The sequence below is a fragment of the Salmo salar genome, unplaced genomic scaffold, assembly GCF_965601325.2.
Source record: "Salmo salar unplaced genomic scaffold, fSalSal1 ptg000917l, whole genome shotgun sequence".
In the NCBI taxonomy this organism is placed as follows: domain Eukaryota; kingdom Metazoa; phylum Chordata; class Actinopteri; order Salmoniformes; family Salmonidae; genus Salmo; species Salmo salar.
In genome coordinates this window covers 149,310-163,574 of record NW_027675553.1, presented here as the reverse complement: position 1 = coordinate 163,574, position 14,265 = coordinate 149,310, and the positions used below count along the sequence as shown (strand labels likewise).

At 40.4% G+C, this 14,265-nt stretch overlaps 1 protein-coding gene across 2 annotated transcripts; it reads right to left on the bottom strand.

The window, feature by feature from the left end:
* Positions 1–355: 355 nt before the first annotated feature.
* Positions 356–11,315, bottom strand: LOC145877342 (E3 ubiquitin-protein ligase TRIM8-like). Of its 2 annotated transcripts, XM_082972659.1 has the most exons (7): positions 10,622–11,315; positions 10,093–10,188; positions 4,561–4,611; positions 4,098–4,200; positions 2,090–2,155; positions 1,389–1,787; positions 356–1,250 (listed from the first exon to the last, which is right to left on the bottom strand). In XM_082972659.1, exons 1-6 carry the CDS (start codon positions 11,216–11,218, stop codon positions 1,591–1,593), a joined length of 1,110 nt encoding a protein of 369 aa, XP_082828785.1. In that variant the 5' UTR covers positions 11,219–11,315; the 3' UTR covers positions 356–1,250; positions 1,389–1,590. The 2 variants fall into 2 exon arrangements, with proteins under 2 accessions (XP_082828785.1, XP_082828784.1); XM_082972658.1 differs by lacking the exon at positions 356–1,250 and having other exon boundaries at positions 1,390–1,787; positions 2,090–4,200.
* Positions 11,316–14,265: the final 2,950 nt, after the last annotated feature.

The window sequence follows — 14,265 nt, the reverse complement described above, 5'->3', positions numbered from 1 at the left end:
CAAAGGGTATATAACAAAGTATTGAGATACATTTTTGTTATTGACCAAATACTTATTTTCCACCATAATTTCCAAATAAATTCATAAAAAATCCTACAATGTGATTTTCTGGATTTTTTTTCTCATTTTGTCTGTCATAGTTGACGTGTACCTATGATGAAAATTACAGGCCTCTCTCATCTTTTTAAGTGGGAGAACTTGCACAATTGGTGGCTGACTAAATACTTTTCCCCCCCACTGTATATATATATATATATATATATATATATATATATATATATATATATATATATATATATATATATACATTTGCAGTCAATATTAATGTAAAAAAAGAGGGAACACTTTATGCCTTTCTTACTTTTATTGAGTGCCAGTGAAAATATGCAAATTAACAAATCAATTGAATACCCAGAATAGACCACCTACACTTTGCCTCCTTCCCTGCTATGCACAAGGCAGTAGAAATGGCATGTTTAAAATGAATGAGAAACTCTCTATTAAAGCATCCAGCTTTTATGAAACATGACAGTGTACAGTATATTCAGCTAACTGTCTAAATAACGTAGGGATTTACATCATATTTACGTAGTGCAAGTTACTATACACAAGGCCTGTTACAAGCACCCATTGAAATGGTAATAGTTTAACAGTAATTGAAACACCTTGCCACATTCAACAACTTGTGGTTAAGAACAAAGTGCTGCTGAAAACTTGGGAACAATAACAATCCCTTTAAGGACTGTTTATCTCTTTTCCCTGTCAATGAGAGCAGAGTATTAACCTATATCATCAACTGTTATTCCAAAAACATGTGACCATAAGTGGCAAACATATGCTCATTAATAGCCCTCAATTATACATAAACAATACGAACATGTTGGATCTACAGTCGAGCCTATGTGGCATGTTTGTACAAGAACCAAAAATATAAATCATTTAAGGAAAATAATATGAAAATGAAACCCACAGATATTAACACTATCTGAGGAGAAGCTGATTGGAATTGGATGGTACCTGAGCTACAGTTGGCTCTAGTTCTATCTATTCATCTTCCTTTTTAATGCTACGTTTCTGTTGTGGATATTTGATAGCAAACCAGTCTCTGTCTTTCAGAGCTACTGGCTCTGCTTGTAGGCAGGAGTCACAGTCCTTTTTACCTGGTATTCTGCAACTTGTTATGAAATTAAGCAAATGCCGCTCAACAGCTTTCACTTCATCACCTGTCCACTTGCTTCTCACCTTCACAGCTTTCATAAATGCAAACAAAATACAGCTGATTAACAATGAGCTCTGTTAAAGTGACAAATGGAGGATATGATACAAAGGATTCTAGTTAGTAGTTATATGATGTTATCAATACATGTGAATACAAAATGCTTACTAACCTTGCTTTCCTTTGGAGCACTTTGAGGAAGCTTGGGATGTGACTATTTTACCATGTCTTGGTTGTGTGTTGCTCATGTTATCCAGGGTGGTTGGCTCAGGAGTGCCCTCCATGTTATCCAGGGTGGTTGACTCAGGAGTGCCCTCCATGTTATCCAGGGTGGTTGGCTCAGGAGTGCCCTCCATGTTATCCAGGGTGGTTGGCTAAGGAGTGCCCTCCATGTTATCCAGGGTGGTTGACTCAGGAGTGCCCTCCATGTTATCCAGGGTGGTTGGCTCAGGAGTGCCCTCCATGTTATCCAGGGTGGTTGACTCAGGAGTGCCCTCCATGTTATCCAGGGTGGTTGACTCTTGTGTTTGCCTCAGAAGTGTCTGGTCCCTAGAAGTTTCTGTTGTTGAGCCTTTGCAAAGTAATAATGAATGTGATTATTTTCTATGAGCTTTATGACAATACATTTGCTTGCTTGTATTATTCACTGTAAACAACCTCAATGTCAGGCAATACGCAATTCTACATTAGATATTAACTGATATTTCAGATATAAACATAAACTGATTGCAAATCCATAAATGTGGAATTACTTATCACCACCAATGTGATTGTTTAAAAACAGATAGAGGATCGTTTCGATAATCCCAACAGAAATGTGCATTTATGTGACATAACTTAAAGATATTACCACATATATACAAGTCAGGATACCTTTGCATTGATGTAGGTCAGCAATGGATTCTTCGCTGGAATCATCATCACTCATTTCTACTTCATCTGGTTGGGTAAAAAACATTTACGGCCAATTATTTAAATGAAGGACTAACAACACTTATAATAGTTATATTTGAAGTTGCTAAAAACTATATTTCAAACAAAGTTTTAACTTCAGGATTGACCTCAATGTCATCCAGCCCTTTCCCCTGCAGGTAAGGCAGTCTTCCTTTTTCGATTGCTATCAACAGTTTGCTGACTTTTGCGAGCTGCAGGGTACTCTCTGGAAGCCGATAGAATTCTCTATGGACATGGATGTCATGTCCTAGAAAGGTGCCTCTGGGTTCTTTGCGCCGCATTGATTTGCATACTTGCGAAAGCAGTCGGAGCCTCTGTAATGGGAAAGGATACCTGGCCGTGCAAACATGTACACATTTTCTTTGTGGATTTGACACTCTTTCCTGCTTATCATGAGGAGGTCCATAGCAGCAATCATGTCAGGGGTTAGAAGCACTGGAACCTTTCTTGACCTTTTACCTCGAATCTCAACTCTCTCAAAGTGCTCTGCAAGCTTCCTCTCAAAGTCAGTAAGGCCACTCACAATGTCTGGATTCAGCTCCGTAAGATCCCTGGATGTGAAAGACTGAAGCTCCATTTTTGAAACTTCCCCTTCCCTCCTTCTGTTAAATAGTACTACCTGCGTCAAAGTCACTTTAGCAAGATTTCCAAAGCTTTTGCTGTTGGGTTCTTCCTCAAGGTCCTTCATACACTTAGCACGCTCAGTAGCAAGAAACTTGTGCAGCGCCGACACATCCTCTGTAAAGGGTCAAACCTGTGGTTTATTCCATTTGGCTTGTTGAAGTGTACCCAACGCGGTAGCTGAAATGGACTCTGTCCACTTTTTCTGATGTAAAGTGGCAAATTGCTTTGCAGACTCTGCAACAGCAGGGCGATTTGCAATGATGGCATTGCATTGCACAATGCCTGCAACTTTGGCTAAACTGTGTCCCAATTTCAAAGCCAATGATGGGATTTTATACGAGTTGCTTTCAACATCATAACCAGCAACAGATCTTACTGCCTGTATCACATGGGGAAAGTTACAGGGCATAACAAGGTCTTCGGTGCTCTTCAATGGTGTTATAGCCCTTGCCGTTATCAATAGTCTTGCCATCTCTCTCATTTTTTGGCGTGCGTAGTCATTCCTTTTCTCATATGGTTTCCTGGAATTTAACACTGACTCGCCGATACAAAGGATTTCAGTTTCACTCCTTACAACCGAGGAAACGTCATCCTGGTTCATTTCACAAACAATCTTCCAAACAGCTTCCTTAACTGAGTCAGGTCTTGGTATGTGCAATTGAATCCATTTCCGCCCAACTTGAGGCTCTCCCTCAACAGATTTCTTCGGGCAGTTTCTCACGTCTCCATAGGGAATTTCTTGCATACAGTCCTTCGCAAAATTTGCAGTGACGGTAGTAATCAGATGGTTTTGCAGTACTAGGTCTTCTACAGGCAACCATCTCTCCAGTGCCACAGCTTGCCACTTCAGCATTATGGTCAAAGTTTCCTCTCTTCTTAAGAGAGCGTAACAACTCTCTTCTTTTGCGGGATCCTTTATTAAAACTGAAAGCCATTGCAACATCAGGCTTTTCACTGTGGATGGATTCGAGGTGTCTTGCCAATTTAGAAATGGCCTTTTTACAATAAAGACAAAATTGCTTCTTGTTGTACTTGCTTCCTTTTGCTGTTATTGACAAAGGTGTGACATTTATGGAGCTTTTCTGGTGTGATGTGTTCTCTGATGAATTCACACTGCAGCTTATTACTGAAGTACAAGGATTGCTGCGCATCTTTGAATAACTTAATGTTCTTGGCTTCTCTGAACTGGTGGTACTATCCCCACTGTGTGCTGTAACGTTCCCTAATGGTGTGTTCTCTGACAGTTTGTGGTGGAGATTATTTTCTGTGGTTTTATATTCCTTACTACAAGAACTTATAGTACTTATAATAGAAGCATCCAAGAAACTGCCACATGTGTCTGGAACATAGTCTGCATCGTCATAGTCCGTAGCATCCGAAGATTCATCAAGTAGGTCAGTAGAGGTCTGAAGAAAAATGGAGAAAAAAAGCATCTAATTCTGTCAATAACTTATACATGTATTAATACCTGGGGTATCATACTCCCTACAGTACCATCACATTGTGCATAACACCTACATACTCACAGATAAATTAATTATGGTGAACTGATTGAAAGACCTCTGTCTCTCAGCTATCTCTTTTTTAGCCTTCTCATAACGATCATGATGGCGCTTCAGATTTTGCAGATAGCGTCTTTTTCTAAAATTAATTTGTATAAGTCTTACTGGAAATTACTACAATGTTTCCTCACATCAAAAATACCACAATGTGTTTACAAAGAACATTAACTATTTTATCTAATAACAAGAATGCAGCTTTCTTACCTGCTTTGCTGTAGGACACTGGAAGGGTATAATTCCACTGGACTTGCTTGCCTTGAATGAAATGATGAAGAATAAATATTTGTTTGTAATAACACAGCACCATAACAGTAAATTAGGATATTATACATTATACTGTATGTGAAAATAATTTGTGATAAGAAATGGATAATACTGTTTTATAGATGACCTATAGATGAAAATATTAATATGTGGATCTGGGGTTTTTAAGCAAGACTCTATAGAAATGGTTAAAACTGTACAATATCTGCTAGCCAACAATATGAGGACCGTGTAACACACACACTCTGCTCTGGTTGGGTCATACCATATCGAGACGTCATCTGAAACACATTTACGTCTTGAACAGACTAAATACAAAATGAGGACATGACGACTGATCACATCTAGAGTCAAGGTTAATGACTTTGAGTTATCCTTTTGTTGTCAAAGAAAGCTCACAACCTTAAAATTAATGTAAATGGATCTACTGCCATATCAATTAATTCACGCAAATTGATAAGAAGTATGTTAAATGGGCAAAAACATTGCCCAAAAAATACAAAAACATAGGCATTAGAGAGAATAAAGATTAATTGTATGTTTTGAGGAGCGGTTAGTTCTGTCAAATGGTCGGGCTAATTTTGTTTACGCTATGATATCGAAACAAGTTACGGGAATGTTGATATTGTGAACATTTTACATAAAAGGTTGGTTGTAATACAGTAAAAAGCCATTTAATTTATATATTGGAATGAACTGAGACAACAATTTAATTTAAATAGAAAAGATCTACAGTACATCTATACATCTACAACCGCATTACTACTGTAACTACAGTACATCTATACATCTACAACCGCATTACTACATTAGTACAGTAACTACAGTACATCTATACATCTACAACCGCATTACTACAGTAACTACAGTACATCTATACATCTACAACCACATTACTACAGTAACTACAGTACATCTATACATCTACAACCGCATTACTACAGTAACTACAGTACATCTATACATCTACAACCGCATTACTACAGTAACTACAGTACATCTATACATCTACAACCGCATTACTACAGTAACTACAGTACATCTATACATCTACAACCGCATTACTACAGTAACTACAGTACATCTATACATCTACAACCGCATTACTACAGTAACTACAGTACATCTATACATCTACCACCGCATTACTACAGTAACTACAGTACATCTATACATCTACAACCGCATTACTACAGTAACTACAGTACATCTATACATCTACAACCACATTACTACAGTAACTACAGTACATCTATACATCTACAACCACATTACTACAGTAACTACAGTATCTATATCCAGAATTCCACTAGTTGTACAGCTGTGGACAGAAGAAATCTGTCTTCTAAATGCAGCTGCCTTAAAAAGAACATAAAATGTTTCCAGTTATCTGTTGTAATGTCATACAGACGTATATCTCTCTAAAATGTGATAGGACTGGTAAAAGCTAACTGGACTAAATGACAATGGCAGTCTCCATTCTAGATAGTACATATATTCCAAAGAGGCAAGCTGTGACACACTATCTCTCTACAATCTCCTCCTTATTCCTCTGACACTGGCAGGAATGAAGACCAGAAGAGAGAAAGAAAGAGATAATGGAAGAGAAGCCAGAAGAAGAGTGTGACATTACCTCCTGGGGTGGTTGTCCCAGCATGTGGTGGCCATAATTCAAACTAAAGGTCTGTCTAAGACTAGAGGAACAGAGCCAACAGACTCCCAGTTTGCGTCCCAAGTGGCACCCTATTCACTATATAGTGCACTACTTTTGACCAGAGCCTAATGGCCAGAGCACTACGTTTGACCAGAACTCTGATCTAAAGTAGGGCACTATATAGGGAACAGGGTGCCATTTGGGATGCCGGCTCTGACTCTCTGATAGGCCAATACCTCTAAACGTTCCTGAATCTCCAATGTGCAGTGTAGCATAGTACCAGATACTCACAGCATGAGGCGAGGTTGGAGAAGCTACTGTAGGAAAGTCTTTAAACTAACTAGAAAACAGGCATGGAGCCCTGAGCTGGTTATATAAGGATGTTAAAATGTAAACATCTAGAGGATGGAGATAAAGGTGTGTTTAATCCATACTTTCTATAAGCTTCTATACAGAACCTCTACAGATATCAGCCATTTCCATTGAGGATTTTCCCCAGAGTGGCCACAGACTTTGTTTCCAACTCCACAGCCTGGATCCAGTGTCCCGCTGAGCTATGGCCTCAGTGGTCCTGCTCTGACTTGGGGCCAAGACGAGACCACTTGGACCTTCCGAGCGGCATTTTACATAACAATTGGCTAACTGTGTACATGGGTTAACGCCTTCCACAGTTAACACTTTCTCACAAAGCAACTGTCCTGATGATGCAGAGAGAGGTTGTTGAGTCTGCTCTTCACAAGTCTCTAGTGTCACCCTAAGGAGTCTGCTCTTCACAAGTCTCTAGTGTCACCCTAAGGAGTCTGCACTTCACAAGTCTCTAGTGTCACCCTAAGGAGTCTGCTCTTCACAAGTCTCTAGTGTCACCCTAAGGAGTCTGCACTTCACAAGTCTCTAGTGTCACCCTAAGGAGTCTGCTCTTCACAAGTCTCTAGTGTCACCCTAAGGAGTCTGCTCTTCACAAGTCTCTAGTGTCACCCTAAGGAGTCTGCTCTTCACAAGTCTCTAGTGTCACCCTAAGGAGTCTGCTCTTCACAAGTCTCTAGTGTCACCCTAAGGAGTCTGCTCTTCACAAGTCTCTAGTGTCACCCTAAGGAGTCTGCTCTTCACAAGTCTCTAGTGTCACCCTAAGGAGTCTGCTCTTCACAAGTCTCTAGTGTCACCCTAAGGTGATGAAAACACACTTCCCAAAACATAACACTAGAGCTTAACCTGTTAGGGCTAGGGGGCAGTATTGACACGGCTGGATAAAAAACATACCCGATTTAATCTGGTTACCACTCCTACCCAGTAACTAGAATATGCATATACTTATTACATATGGATAGAAAACACCCTAAATTTTCTAAAACTGTTTGAATGGTGTCTGTGAGTATAACAGAACTCAAATGGCAGGTCAAAACCTGAGAGATTCCTTTACAGGAAGTGTCCTGTCTGACCATTTCTTGAACTTCTTTTCCATCTCTATCATTTACTAAGGATCTCTGCTCTAACGTGACACTTCCCACGTCGTCCATAGGCGCTCAGAGCCCGGGAAAAAACAGAATGTCGTCATTCCAGCCCCAGGCTGAAACACATTATCGCCTTTCTCAAGTGGCCGATCAAGGGACACTGGCCTTATGAGCGTGACCCCGACCGCCCCCGCCTTTGGGATTTTTTCCTCTGTTTGCCGAAAAGGAGATTCCCTGTCGGAATATTATCGCTTTTCTACGAGAAAAGTGTCGTAAAAATTGATTTTAAACAGCGGTTGACATGCTTCGAAGTACGGTAATGGAATATTTAGAATTTTATTGTCACGAATTGCGCCATGCGCGCGACACTTCTTTACTATTTCAGGTTGTGTCTGGAACGCACGAACAAAACGCCGCTATTCGGATATAACGATGGATTATTTTGGACCAAACCAACATTTGTTATTGAAGTAGCAGTCCTGGGTGTGTATTCTGACGAAGACAACAAAAGGTAATCAAACTTTTATAATAGTAAATATGATTATGGTGAGTGCTAAACTTGCCGGGTGTCTAAATAGCGAGCCCGTGATGCCTGGGCTATGTACTTAGAATATTGCAAAATGTGCTTTCACCAAAAAGCTATTTTAAAATCGGACATATCGAGTGCATAGAGGAGGTCTGTATCTATAATTCTTAAAATAATTGTTATGCTTTTTGTGAACGTTTATCGTGAGTAATTTAGTAAAATGTTAGCGAATTCCCCGGAAGTTTGCGGGGGGTATGCTAGTTCTGAACGTCACATGCTAATGTAAAAGCTGGTTTTTGATATAAATATGAACTTGATTGAACAAAACATGCATGTATTGTATAACATAATGTCCTAGGGTTGTCATCTGATGAAGATCATCAAAGGTGAGTGCTGCATTTAGCTGTCTTCTGGGTTTTGGTGACATTATATGCTGGCTTGAAAAATGGGTGTCTGATTATTTCTGGCTTGGTACTCTGCTGACATAATCTAATGTTTTGCTTTCGTTGTAAAGCCTTTTTGAAATCGGACAGTGTGGTTAGATTAACGAGAGTCTTGTCTTTAAATGGCTGTAAAATAGTCATATGTTTGAGAAATTGAAGTAATAGGATTTTTAAGGTTTTGAAAATCGCGCCACAGGATAGTAGTGGCTGTTACGTAGGTGGGACGAATTCGTCCCGCCTAGCCTAGAGAGGTTTTAAAACCCACTACCCCCATTCCACTACTTTGACCCTATCTGCTCCTGCACCAGGCCAACTAACCCTACACTCATTAAAACCCACTACCCCATTCCACTACTTTGACCCTATCTGCTCCTGCACCAGGCCAACTAACCCTACACTCATTAAAACCCACTACCCCATTCCACTACTTTGACCCTATCTGCTCCTGCACCAGGCCAACTAACCCTACACTCATTAAAACCCACTACCCCATTCCACTACTTTGACCCTATCTGCTCCTGCACCAGGCCAACTAACCCTACACTCATTAAAACCCACTACCCCATTCCACTACTTTGACCCTATCTGCTCCTGCACCAGGCCAACTAACCCTACACTCATTAAAACCCACTACCCCCATTCCACTACTTTGACCCTATCTGCTCCTGCACCAGGCCAACTAACCCTACACTCATTAAAACCCACTACCCCCATTCCACTACTTTGACCCTATCTGCTCCTGCACCAGGCCAACTAACCCTACACTCATTAAAACCCACTACCCCATTCCACTACTTTGACCCTATCTGCTCCTGCACCAGGCCAACTAACCCTACACTCATTAAAACCCACTACCCCATTCCACTACTTTGACCCTATCTGCTCCTGCACCAGGCCAACTAACCCTACACTCATTAAAACCCACTACCCCATTCCACTACTTTGACCCTATCTGCTCCTGCACCAGGCCAACGACCTGGGAGGACAGGACACCACCACTCAACACACCCTGGAACTCTTCTGAAGTCAAATCTAGTATGACCAAATACTTCTCTGCAGCTGCCACCAAAACATTTTTTTTCTTCTGTGATTTACATTCCATTTCTGCGGTACAGTTGATAACCATTTGCTATGAACACTAAGAAGCCAACCTTACTGAAGCATATATCAATGGTTGGCCCATCCCTCTGTGCTGTCACAGATCTACTACTCACAGGGATCCTCTCAGGATCCCTCAGCCTTGACCCATCCTCCTCTACTTTCTTCACTGCCTCAGCAGTGACAACCTGTTCCCAACAGTGGGGTCAGTGGGATTGGATAGGGGCCCCTCTTCCTCTCTCTCTCTCTCTGACTGGAGGAGACAGGTGAAATGGTGTGTCTCCTCTGGTCAACAATACTCACCTTGAGAGACTCCACAGCCTGTTGGAGCTCCTTCAGCTCCTTCTCTCTCTCCTGGAATCTCTGCTGGACCTTCTGCTGACTCATCCCCAGCTGCCTCTGTGGAGAATCACTCTTCAATGAGCTATCAAGCTTTATTAGTCCAGTAGATCAATAGTATAGTAATGTGACATAGGGCCCATAGAGAGGAAGATCTAAAAAAATGGATGGTCCATTTACTAAATGATATTTATTTGTTGCTATGTGAATGATTATAGTTTTTATGGTAGGACTACATGTATCAACAGGTTGAGACTGAACTTTGGACTCATAAAAGGGCATTCAGAATGATAATAGTCTTTGACATTATAAAATGGTGATACATTTAGAGAATCTGGGTTGACATATCAATATACTCAAGGTTTGTGTTCATATTTGTTCTGCTGAGGATTCATTTCATTTCAATGATCTCATATTCAAACAGCCTTAGTTCCTACTGTATCTTTAATTCTTTGTTTATCAGACAGTCACCAATAAGTTGTTCTGGTCTTACCTGTTTCTCAGTCATCTCTGCTGCAGCTGACACTGTATCATGGCCTTTATGTTCGTCCATTGTACACTGATAACAGATACACTGCTGATCGGTACGACAGTAAACCTCCAGCAGTTTGTCATGATGAGAGCAGATCTTCTCCTGTAGTTGTGCGGTGGCTTTGACCATCTTGTGCTTCTTCAAAGCAGGAGATTCGTAGTGAGATTGGAGGTGAGTCTCACAGTAAGAGGCCAGACACACCAGACAGGACATGAGGGCTTTCTGCTTTCTGGTCCCAGTGCAGACATCACACACCACATCTCTAGGTCCAGCATAGCACAGAGCAGGAGGGGGAGCAGCCTGGAGTCCTGTCTTCTTCAGTTTCTCCACCACCTCAGCCAACATGTTATTTTTACTCAGCGTCGGCCTCGGACTGAAGGTCTGTCTGCACTGAGGACAGCTATAGACCCCTTTCAGAACATCCTGATCCCAGCAGCCCTCAATACAGCTCCTACAGTAACTGTGTCCACAGGGGATGGCAACTGGTTCCTTCAGTAGATCCAGACAGACAGAACAACAGAACTGGTCCTGGTCCAGCAGAACTCCCTGTTGAGCCATTTGGACGGTTGTTCACTCTCACACAGACAGACGACACAGAGACTCAGATCAGTTTCGTTTCCTCAGAAGAGAGTTTGTGAAGGGGGATGGACTTCCTGGTTCTGCCAGAGGGGTGGGGTTAGAGGGAGGGAGGGAGGAATGCAGGAAGAGAGAGAGGAACTGCATGCAACATCAAGAGGGAGACAAATAGTTTTGTTCCAATGTTAGAGCCCTTAACATGGAACAAATGACATAATGAATCTTAAAATGTGAGTTGTTAGAATATATGAAGGGTAACAGTTTTCTATGAAGTACGTATGTATCATTATTTTAATCACCTTTATAATGCCTTATAAATCGATAAGTCCTGAGGAGGTGTGATATATGGTTATTATACAGTACCACGGCTAAGGGCTGTTCTTAGACAAGACACAACACGGATTGAGAATTATCTAACACTTTCAACAATACAATCACATTTTATTTTATTGGTTTCATACACATATTTATCAGATGTTATTGTGGGTGAAGGGAAATGCTTGTGTTCCTGGTTCCAACAGTGCAGTAATATCTAACAATGCTTGTGTTCCCAGCTCCAACAGTGCAGTAATATCTAACAATGCTTGTGTTCCCAGCTCACAGAGGGCAGAAGTCAATGAAAATATTAGGACAAGCAATGATATATATATATATATATATACATATATACACTGTATACTGTGATGTGATGCATAGACAATTTGGAGTACATCTGTAGTATATCTGAAGAATAGTAGATGTACAGTAGTAGTTATATAGGATGAACCAGGACTAGAATACAGTATATACATATTAAGTGGACAGCAGTAGTTATATAGGATGAACCATGACTGGAATACAGTATATACATATGAAGTGGACAGCAGTAGTTATATAGGATGAACCAGGACTAGAATACAGTATATACATATGAAGTGGGCAGCAGTAGTTATATAGGATGAACCATGACTAGAATACAGTATATACATATGAAGTGGACAGCAGTAGTTATATAGGATGAACCAGGACTGGAATACAGTATATACATATGAAGTGGACAGCAGTAGTTATATAGGATGAACCAGGACTGGAATACAGTATATACATTTGTATTTATTTCACCTTTATTTAACCAGGTAGGCAAGTTGAGAACAAGTTCTCATTTACAATTGCGACCTGGCCAAGATAAAGCAAAGCAGTTCGACAACATACAACAACACAGAGTTACACATGGAGTAAAACAAACATACAGTCAATAATACAGTAAAAACATAAGTCTATATACATTGTGAGCAAATTAGGTGAGATAAGGGAGGTAAAGGCAATAAATAGGCCATGGTGGCAAAGTAAATACAATATAGCAAGTAAAACACTGGAATGGTAGATTTATAATTTGAAGAAAGTTCAAAGTTAAAATATAAATAATATGGTGCAAAGGAGCAAAATAAATAAATAAATAAATACAGTAGGGGAACAAGTAGTATTTTGGGCTAAATTATAGATGGGCTATGTACAGGTGCAGTGATCTGGGAGCTGCTCTGACAGCTGGTGCTTAAAGCTAGTGAGGGAGATATGTGTTTCCAGTTTCAGAGATTTTTGTAGTTCGTTCCAGTCATTGGCAGCAGAGAACTGGAAGGAGAGACGGCCAAAGGAGGAAATGGCTTTGTGGGTAACCAGAGAGATCCCTGACCTTATCTTCTCTCAAGAAGATGTCTGGTAGGCCCATTTACATACCTTTTTTGGACATTTCAAGATAGCAGATGTTTGAGTTGGGTCTATTAACACAGCTGTGAGTTGTTATTTTTTTCATTTTTTCATTTTTGACAAAATGAGCACTCCTGGAAGTGACAGATTTTGACTCATATTGAGTGATAAGACTGAGCTATTTAAAAACACTTTTTCAACATTTCAAGATAGCAGTTAGTTCAGTTTGATCTTATTAAAGACGGCTGTATCATTTTTTTATTCATTTTGACATATTGTTTGGGACCACTTTTTTTGCTCTGTTTGAAGGCTGTCAGCTTCTTCTCAGGAAGAGAATCCCTTAGCCTTTCGACTAATTTTGGGTTAGTTCTCTCAAGAAGAACTAACCCATCTCAACATGACAGAAAGTAAGACAGGAGTCCCTGACCTTATCTTCTCTCAAGAAGATGTCTGGTAGGCCCATTTAAATACCTTTTTTGGACATTTCAAGATAGCAGATGTTTGAGTTGGGTCTATTAACACAGCTGTGAGTTGTTATTTTTTCATTTTTGACAAAATGAGCACTCCTGGAAGTGACAGATTTTGACTCATATTGAGTGATAAGACTGAGCTATTTAATGCCAACACCCAATTGTGTCCCTTATTCCATCATGCAATGCAGACATACCGGTGTATTCCTCATTTCATCATGTAATGCAGACCTACAGGTGTATCACTCATCATGCAACGCAGACATTCAGGTGCTCTCACTCATTCCTTATTTAATGTAATCATGCAGGTGCTATTCCCCAAAACAATGAATAAAGCTTACTAACCTTGTTATTTGCAGCTGAGTTTTTCAATGTTCGTTGAATCTCGTCACCACCTCTGTCGCGTACCAGTTTGCCACCGGCCTGTGAAGAACCCACAGTAAAGGGCCAGGTCTTTGATTTACGGATATTTCATCCGCACGGTTTCCGTGTCTCCTTGGAACGACAGCGGCAGTTTGAGATCCGGCTCGAAGGACCAATTGTTAAAGGAATTTTATATCTTTTATGATAATAATCAATAATCAATTCGCCTTGACTAATGCCCAAAGTTTGTAAGACAATGGGTTCAAATAATTAGGCAAGGACTCAGCTTTCTGCAAAAGGTATCTGTAGCTTTATTCAGAGAACGTTCTGAGGTCAGGATAACAAAACAGTCATTATATAGTTCTTGCTTTCTTACGCACATGCATTTACACACAATCTGTTGGTGACCTGCAACCCCCATAAACTTCTCACACTGTTTATCACCTTCTGGCTCAGCCTGTTCCTTTCCTTCAAGGTTAGGAACTCTCTGAGGTTTTACTCCCTTGACCATCT